Source organism: Otolemur garnettii, unplaced genomic scaffold, assembly GCF_000181295.1.
Source record: "Otolemur garnettii isolate 467f Iridium unplaced genomic scaffold, OtoGar3 scaffold00018, whole genome shotgun sequence".
Classification (NCBI taxonomy): Eukaryota; Metazoa; Chordata; class Mammalia; order Primates; family Galagidae; genus Otolemur; species Otolemur garnettii.
In genome coordinates, this window is record NW_003852413.1 from 8,234,450 (window position 1) to 8,244,427 (window position 9,978).

The following is a 9,978-nucleotide window of genomic DNA, read 5'->3' on the forward strand; positions in this document are numbered from 1 at the left end:
GTGGAACACATTCTTCTTAGTAAAGCATCACAAGAATGGAGAAGCAAGAATCCAGTGTACTTCTAATAGGAAGGCAGCAGATGAGCTAATACAAGTGGGGGGGGGTAGGGGAATGAGGAAGGGCGGATAGGGGAAGATGGGGGATGGTGGGTCAGGGTGTATGGCGCCTCTTGGGGGTGGGACACAATTATAAGAGAGACTTTGTCTAACAAATGCAATTAGTGTATCCTAATTCTTTGTACCCTCAATGAATCTCAAACAATTAAAAAATAACAACAACAACAAAAAAAGAGTAGCCCTTGGGTGCATATGAAGAGGCCCCCAGCTTAAATCCATCAGTGGGTTTTTGGCACCATTCTGATAAGCATGGGTCTCTCTGGTCTTCACTAAGTTGACACTCTCACGTCAGTCCCACCAGAGGGGACAGTGACAGGTGACAGCCCTGCGTGGAGCGCAGACACAGGAGAATTCACATACTCACTGCTGGTTGAGTGCCCCCGTGGGTCAGGCCACAGATGGACCACTGGAGGTGGTACAGGGACCGAGGAGACACAGCCCAGTCCCTCTGGAGGCACAAAATCCCCCTCGTGGGGTGGCCCTGCCTTGCAGGGGGCCCACCCTCGGACGTCCTCCTGCTCTGCAGCTTCACTGGGCAGCCTGGCTCCATCTGCCTAACAGATCTTCATACTCACAGGCCTGAGTCATCGAGAAAAGGCTAAATCACCTTCAGTTCCACTTTTACCAATACATGGGAGTGCGTGGTGTGTTTTGGAAAGCATCCGTCAGGAAGCAGAAACATGAAAATAAACAAAAAGGAAAAGACATCCATCAACAATAATTAACTTTTGTTTTTAATGGATACGTGTCAGTGATGTGAAAAATACACTTGGGCAGAACACCGCGTTCCCTCGCGATGCCAGAGAGAGAAGTGTCAGAGTGCTTGGCTTCCGGAGGCAGGGTGGGCCCCCTTGGCAGCCTCACCCACACACCGTGCCCTTCCCGCCCCACCCCATCCGGGCTCAGCTGGTGGGCAAAGGAGGCTTCATTAAGGTACATCATCAGCTGGCAACTGGAAGGCGATCACATAACACTCCTGCTTCTAAAATACTTGCACACCGTCTCCCTAACAGCCCAAACAAGCGGCTTCTTTGACAAATGGGAAACTGAGGCCCTCACCCCTCAATCGCACCCAAAATACTCAGGTGGTGTTTTGTAGCATTTTTAAAAGACTGTGTCTATGTTGTATCATTTGAGCCTCAGCCAGTTTTATAAGTAGATCTTAAATCTTATATAGAAACAAGCTCAGAGAGGTTAAGTGACTTGCCCAAAAGCACACAGCAATTAGGCAGAATGGTCAAGGGACCCGGCAGAGTCATATCCCATTAAACTCCTGCATTTGCCCCTGGGACTAAGTGCATTGGTGTTTTCTGGTCCAGGGTCTCCCTCCCGGAGGAACCCCCCACGGCCCCTCCACAGAACGTCATCGCCAGCGGCCGGACCAATCAGTCCATCATGATCCAGTGGCAGCCGCCTCCCGAGAGCCACCAGAATGGAATCCTCAAGGGCTACATCATCAGGTAGGTGTCTACCCTCAGGACAGGAGGCCGATCTGAGGGGACGGGGATGGGAAGATTGGGACTGAACTGGAAAACAGCGCAGACTGATGCCAGGCCGCAAGAAATGCTTACACCATGGTAGGAAGGGCTTGGGTTAGACTCCTAGAACTTCTAGGCACAAGAGCCTTGGAAACCAGCAGGAAAGTCTGAGAGAGGTGCCCTAGTACAGCCACCTAAGGATCCTGTGGGAGGGCAAGCCTGCCGTATGTCACAGCTGACACAGGCATAGATCAACAAGAAAAGGGGTCTGTCCACCGGGCCAGCACTGGGAAGTGGAGATTCTACCATCATCACAGGCCAAATTTCTGTCAACATGAACAGTGAGCAGAGAAACTAACGGGCCAAGAATTGACCGAAAAGCAAGAGTTATTTCTTTGGTTCTTACTGGAAATGACGTCCGGTTAAATAGACTTTTATCCTACTGCTTGGCCGAGGAGGACTGCTTTACTAGTAACCTAAAGGAGAGTCATTAAGGGTCACTAACGCGTGGGAGTCATAAAACCAAACTAGCATGTTATTCGAGGTTTCTGAGAACTCTCCTCAATACTCTGGATCCCGCTGGTTACAAAATGCTGGACAACTCCCTGTGCCTCATCCCTGCACACACACACACCCCCAGCACTGCAATTCTCCAGATTTAGAATTGTTGACTGGACTGCTCCATCATTGGTTCATTTGCTGCGGGTGTTTTAGTTCACCTTAAAGGGCTGTGATTCTCTAACAATGGTCCGCAGACTGACAGCATCAGCATAGCCTGAGAACTGGTCAGAAAGGCAAATTCTCAAGTCTTACTCAAGACCCACTGAATCAGAAACTTTGGGTTGGGGATGAGCTCAGAAATCTGTGTTTTTAAACATCTCCTCCAGGAGATGTTGATGCATTCTAAGGTTTGGAGAACCACCACTATGGAGTAATATAATGATGCATCAGAATATTTGGGGGCCCCTAATTTTCCAGTAACTAGACTCAAAGGTATGTGTGCATTGTGGTCCTCATATGAGTCATACATCCTCCACGTGTAACGCCCAAGATTTACTTATATGGATTTCACCACATTGGTATCATGAGTTCTTTTTTCCAGTGGAGGTAAAGATGGTGGAGTAAGGACCCCCAAGTATTTCAATGCACCTATCATGCTTCCCTGAAAATAAGACACTGTCTTATATTTGTTTTTCTCAAGACACACTAGGGCTTATTTTCAGGGGATATCTTCCTCTCTGCGCCGAAATGCATGGCGTGACTGCAGATATGCTGCATAGCCATGCCCATCACTAGGTCTTATTATCAGGGTAGGGCTTATATTTAACAAATGCATAGAAATCCTGCTAGGACTTATTTTGGGGGTAGGTCATATTTTCAGGGAAACATGGTACATAAGTGACAGTCAGAGAGAGGCCCTCTATCCTAGAGAGAAAAGGAGAATGAGCCCAGCTGTCCTGTCAATGACCTCCAAGGCTGTGACCTGTGAGATCTGCCCTGGGGATTCTCAGCGTCCCTGGACAGCCAGCACACCACATTCTCCTCCCCCATCAAAAAGAATAGTCCAGACACATCCCCTAATACCTGTCCCGCCAGGTAACCACCAGTCTCCTATAACTAAACTACAATAGACCCTTGAACAATGTGGGGTTAAGAGTACCAACTCCCTGTGCAATCAAAAATCTACATATAACTTTGACTCCCCCCAAATCTTAACTAGTAATACCCATGGTTGACCAGAAGCCTTACTGAGAACATAAACAGTTGATTAGCCCATGTTTTATGTATTTATGACCTACTTTTCTCTTAATTTTTTCACAATATGTAGTCTACCTGCAAGTTTTTTTCTAAATTGTCACAAATCTCAAAAAAAAATTTCCAATATATTTACCAAAAAAAATCCATATCAAACTCAAATTCCTCAGTTGCACTAAACACATTTCAGGGTCTTGACAGCCTCGTGCAGTAGTGACCACTACTGGATAGCACAGACATGGAGCAGCCCCACCATGCAACAAAGTTCCACTGTACAGACAGCACCACTCCAGACAATTCCCAGGGCAGAAGGCTGAGTGCACTGACTCCTCCCCCTCAGAGTGCACTGACTCCTCCCCCTCAGAGTGCACTGACTCCTCCCCCTTTTCCCGCAGGTACTGCCTGGCTGGGCTGCCTGTTGGGTACCAGTTTAAGAACATCACGGATGCTGATGTCAACAACCTGCTACTGGAAGATCTCATCATTTGGACCAACTATGAGATCGAGGTGGCCGCCTACAACAGCGCAGGCCTGGGTGTCTACAGTAGCAAAGTCACCGAATGGACGCTGCAGGGAGGTGGGTAGGGTGCGGGTGCTCCTCCATCTCCTGGGTCCTGTGCCTGCCAGGCCCTGTGAGCCTCAGTCTATGTCTGGAACCTCCCTGCCATGCCCAGCTTCCCAGAGGGTAGGGTGCACAGGGGGGCAGATGAAGAGGCAGCTGGCAGGACCTGGCGAGGGGCAGAGGCTTCAGGGAGGTTGGACCTTCCGTGAATTTCACATTAACTGGATCAGGGAACAGCTCACATCTAGAGTTCCTCCTGAAAACCCCCCAGAGCGTGTTTCATCTCCATCCCCTTTATTTACTGGTACACTGTGAGGGGGATCCGGCAAGTTTTATTAAACCCAAGCTAATCCAGAGAGAGTAGAAGGTGCCTTAAGTAGTCTACACGGGGAGGGAATGGGGGTGACAAGGCAGAGTCTACAGCTCTCATCTCTGTGCTGCCTCCACCGAGCAGGGCAAGGTAGACTGATCAGCCCCACCCTGCCTCTCTCACCCCTCTAGTTCCCACCGTCCCTCCAGGCAACGTGCACGCAGAAGCCACCAACTCCACGACCATCCGCTTCACCTGGAACGCCCCCAGCCCCCAGTTCATCAACGGCATCAACCAAGGCTACAAGGTACACAGGCCTCTCCCTGCCCCGAGAGAAGGCCTCTAGGTTCTCTGGGGGAGGCTGGGAGCCAGCAAGGGAACGGGCAGGAGGGATCCCCATTTCTGAAATCATCGACTCCAGCCAAGTCAAAGACACACGATAAAAACCACCAAAGGCACACAGGCTTTCTCCAAGACCATATGCAGATCACAGGGAGTATGGACACTGCCCCCACTGTGAGCCAGTGCAGGGCTCATTCCTAGTGAGACTGGGCTGTGAACAAAACTCACCCCATGATAGGCTCAGGGACACCTGGGTGTAGCCACAGCCCATCAGAAAAATCCGGCATTCTCTTCTTAGAACCGCTGAGTTGTGGCCCTGGTGGACCTCCTGCTTGGATAGGCCTCCTGGGGGCGCTTGATCCCACGTGGGATTAGGACGCACTCAGCCTTGAACTGAAATGCCTCTCCCTGGCTACCTGGACAAGATCCCCATCATGTCTGAGCTTCCATCCTCCCTCAGTGTGATGGGGCATCCACTCTGAGGCACTGAGAAAACTCAGTTTCCTCATGTAAAAGCAAAGCTGATCGCAACACCTGCTCTTCAAGTTGCAGGATGATTGAGATATTTGTAATTTGTTCAATACATTGACAAACACATAATAAACACTCAAAAAAATGGCTTTGGAACGGTAGCAGTAATGCATTTATTTGCTGGGGCTGCCGTAACCCAGTACCACAGACTGAGTAGCTTAAACGAGGGAAATGTACCCCCTGACAGGGCCAATTTCCCCTGGGGCGCCTCTCCATGGCACACAGATTTCAGCATCTTCACATTATCTATCCTTTGAGTGCATCTGTCTTAATCTCCCCTTCTTATAAGGACACCACTCATTCTGGACTACGATCTACCCTGAGGGTCTCATTTAACTTTAATTACCTTTGTTTTTTATTCAAGACAGAGTCTCACTGTCACCCAGGGTAGAGTGCCGTGGTGTCATCATAGCTCACAGCAATCTCAGACTCCTGGGCCCAAGCGACACTCTTGGGTCAGCCTCCCGAGTAGCTAGAACTACAGGTGCCCACCACCACACCTGGCTAGTTTTTTCATCTTCAGTAGAGACTAGGTCTTGCTCTTAGTGAGGCTGGTCTCCAGCTCCTGAACTCAAGGGATCCTCTCACTTCAGCTCCCCAGAGTGCTGGGATTATAGGCGTGAGCCACCACGCCCGGCCTTTAATTACCTTTTTCATGACCCTAACTCCAAGTGCAGTTACATTCTGAGGTACAGGAGGTTGGAACTTCAACATGTGATTTTTGAAGGCACGGTTCAACCAAGTACAAATAACAGCAGCAACAGTAGCAGCAAAAGTTGGAATAGTGAGTTTACTGAGATTCCAACCAAGCGAAAAGTCAGGACTTTCCAACCCACCCTTCCTAGAACACAGACCTTGGATTCCAGCCCTGGGTCTCTCCTCTCATTCCCCGAGGAGCATCCCATCTCCTTAGGAGTCCTTCCCTAAGAGGACTGAAGCCAGATCTCAGAGGGAAGGTTCGACACTGTGTGGGGCCCTGGGGACAGGGGCAGGCCAGCTGCGGAGGGGGAGGAACTGCAGATTTGAGCCCAGGGTCTGGTGACCTCCAGAGGACTGCCACCACATCTCAGAAGTTCCTGCACTCCTCTGCACTGTGTTTGCACATGTGCCACAGCCAAGACTAATTCCAAGACTGGCAGTTGTGAGTCTTAGACTGGCAGTCTAGGGCTCTTGCTGTGAGTAGGGGGTGGCTGGACAGGAAGGGACTGAGATTCAGCCACAAAGAGAATCTTCTGATAATGCTGCAAGCTAACAAAGGAGGGATGGCCCGGAGCTGAATCCAGCTGCCACAGCCTTCTCCATCCCAGGAACGGGGCAAACCCAAGGCCAGGCTGAGCTTTCTGGGTTGGGGGCTGCAGCCCAGCACTTTCAGCTCTTGCTGGAAAAGTCTCCTAATTGGGACCCTGGGGGGAGGCAGGAGAGAGGAAAGGAGAGGCCCACATTGCCAAGGAGCAGAGGAGCTGGGCTGGGAACAATTAGCTTCTTGCCACCAATTCTAAGCACAAGTTTTATTCCACAAATCGGGGGACTGAGCTACAAACTTTTAAAGCAAACATCCTCCCCCAAGGTCCAACCAGCCAGCACAATTAGGGCAGTGGCCCATGGTGACCCCGAGCAAGAGGCTGCAGAGGCCACCAGATTCCCAGGTCCAGTCAGTGCCCAGCACCCAGGAGCTACTGCATAAAGGCCAGTGAGAACGAATTGCCCAGATGTTTGGAGCACAGCAGCTGGGGGAAGAGTGAGAGGAGCTCACACTTACAGGGCCCTTTCCATAGACCAGGCAGCAAGCTCCATGCTCCACTCACATTTCTCTCTCCTGCAAGTGGCACACTAGCCCTAAGAAGTATTATTATCACCCCATTTTCCAGGTGAAGAAACTGAGGCACAATAAAGGAGTCCCTTATTCTAGGGAAAACAGAGAGACACGTTCAAAGCAAAGCTCAGATTCCAACCAGAACTTTTTCTTATAAAGAAAATGTTATATTGTGGTTTTAATTATAAAATGATTGCTATAACTTAATTTTTTAGTACAAATAAATAAAAGCAGAGACTCTTCTTTCCCTACTTCTTTGGGTTCTGATGTATCACAAAGAGAAAAAGACCAGTGTTTGTTCCTTGTACCCCTGAGAATGGAATTGGGCACATTTTCAAGCATCTACGGAAGTCAAGGGAAGGCTCCAGTGAACACCTGTGTACCAACCTCAGCAAGTGCCAACTCACAGCCAAACATGGCCCATCTCTTCCCCAAACCTCGGCCCCTCTCCCGGAATATTCTGAAGCAAATCCCAGACATTGTATCATTTCATTCATAAATATTTCTATAGAGATATATTATAGATGAGGTCTCTGTTTAAAACAAAACCACAATAACCACATTATCATTATGCCTAAAAATATCAGCAGTTCCTTTAATATCATCTCCTATCCAGTCAGCCTTCAAATTTCCTTGATTGCTACATAATTTCTTTTACTCGTTGGTTTATTTGCTTCAGAATTTAAATGAAGTTCACACAATTGCAGTCAGTTGGGGGGTTTTCTAAATCTCAGTTGATCTATGGATTCTCTCTCTCTCTCTCTCTCCCCCCTTTATTTCTTGTAATTTATTTGGTGTGGAAACTTAGTCATTTGTTCTATAGAATTTTCCACGGTCTAGATTTTGCTGATTGCATCTCCGTGGGATCATTTAACACGTTCCCCTGAACACTATATTTGCAGTAAATTGCAACTTAATGCTAGAGGCTAATCAGATTCAGGTTTGATGATTTTTATTTTTCAAAATACTACTTCCTGGAAGGTGCTGTGTATTTCCATCAGAAGGCAGAGAGGGGCTCGGCGCCTGTGGCTCAAGGGGCTAAGGCACCAGCCACATACACCTGAGTTGGCAGGTTCAAATCCAGCCCGGGCCCGCCAAACAACAATGACTGCTGCAACCAAAAATAGCCAGGCGTTGTGGCGGGTGCCTGTAGTCTCAGCTACTTGGGAGGTGGAGGCAGGACACTCTTGAGCCCAGGAGTTGGAGGTTGCTGTGAGCTGTGATGCCACAGCACTCTAACCCAGGGGGACAGCTTGAGGCTCTGCCTCAAAAAAAGGGAAAAAAAAGAAGGCAGAGAGGCCGGCTGTCCCTCTTACTGTGATGTTGTTGGCCACGACAGCCTTTGTATGATCTGTTATTTCAATACAGATTGTAAAATGCAAATAGGCAAATCCTGTAATTTCTTCTTGATTTATTAGCAGAACTGCTTTCCCAAAAAAAAGTTTTCCTTTATCAACCTTTTGGTTACCTGGTGGTTCCATTCCTCTAGGAAAAACAGGGCAGATGCTCAATTCTTTCCAATTATTTACCAATTTTCAGCACAATGAATTGGTTCTTTTGCCTAAAATAACTGAGAAGTTTGAAGTGGAAGGAGGGCATCTTTCTTTTTGTTTCTGGTAGTGTTACTATGTACCTAAGAATGTTTAGAAACACATCTGGTATGTTTCAATCCACTACCCATATTATTCTTACCGATGCCAAATTGACCCGTCATCAGCCCCTTCAACTTGACTTGTGAGTCTTCTCTGCATAATCCCCATAGTCTCTGGTAGCTCCTGGCAATCAGGTATGAAAATATGCTCCGGGCTATATACATTTCCCCCACATCATGCCAGGGATCAGCCAAGTTTTCAAGGACCTCTTGTTCCTTGCAGCAGGAAGTGATAGTTAGACACCACAATCTGGGCACATGAGTGCTCATTTTTCATGGATGGTTTTGTTAATGGATAGCAAGGAAATACTTTTATTAAAAAAGAAAAAATAGTGTGGTGCAGAGGCGTCGTCCGTCACACTTAGCGCACCAACCACACAGAGCTCATTCTCAGTGTGGCTGCTTTAAAAAAAATAAATAAATAAGAGAAAATAGAGACTGATAAGTCCAATTCAAAATTCATGTCTACAAGCTTTTTAATAATCTTACTTGTCTTTTGTCACTATCTTTCTCCAGACTGCAAATCCAGGTCCTACAACACCAACGTATTTATTCACCGGCTTTATCCCACACACACATAGCAGTTTTGGAGTAGTAGTGTCAACAGGTTCGTTACTGCAAATAGTTCCCAATTTCTTGCAGTTCTCTTTGTTCTTGGGGTACACTCCCTGGGGATATACTCCACACGACTGAAAGGTACTTGAAATCATTTCTCTCTGTAATGTGGCTACAGCTTAATCCATCATTAGGTCCGTTTGCTTCATTTCATTTTCGATTTTTAGGGATTGATTGTTTTTTTTAGTTTAATTTTGTTCTATAATTATGTAGAACATTTATGTAGTTCCCAAGTCAAATCCAAAAAGCAAATTCGAGGGAAAAAATCAGCTTGGATCCTGGTTCTCTCAATCCTTCTAACAAGGAGAAGTCAGTCCCAGAGACATCTCAGAGAAACCCTAAACTCCTAGCAGCTATGTGGACCTTTGGGAAACAGAGGTCGTCATGGAAGATCTCAGGGTCCACAAATCTGGATTCCGCTCCTGGTGGGTCCACGTGCACCCTACTCAGCCTTCCGGAACCTGGGTTACCTTTTTTGTAACAGCAGGGAACAGTGATTGCCATCTCATCCTCACTGTGATGATTAAATGAGCCTGGTCAGAGATGGGCTTAACCTAGTGCCAGGCTCTGCAAAGGGGTTTGAAATCATTTCAGATGGTCAGAGCCCCAATGTGTGCTTACCTGAGCACCAAGGTTTCATCCCACAGCTGCCCAGAGCCCAGCCCTTATAAGGAAATAAGTGATGTAAAGGGCAATTCTCCTCTTTCTCTCAGCCCTGAAGGGAAGTTCTCTTCTCCCTTCCTCTCCTCCTCTTCACATGCAGCTGGAGACGAAGAAATGGCTGACATCCCATGGAAATATTTC

The 9,978-nt window shown here is 47.8% G+C and overlaps 1 protein-coding gene across 1 annotated transcript in view; it reads left to right on the plus strand.

Annotated features, from left to right (window-relative positions):
* SDK2 (sidekick cell adhesion molecule 2) overlaps positions 1-9,978 on the plus strand; it is a 248,615-nt gene that overhangs the window by 185,532 nt on the left and 53,105 nt on the right. Inside the window, exons 16-18 of the mRNA XM_012802853.1 lie at positions 1,437-1,577; positions 3,746-3,927; positions 4,414-4,529. Of these exons, the coding sequence (XP_012658307.1) occupies positions 1,437-1,577; positions 3,746-3,927; positions 4,414-4,529 (439 nt within the window). The remainder of the gene's footprint in view (positions 1-1,436; positions 1,578-3,745; positions 3,928-4,413; positions 4,530-9,978) is intronic.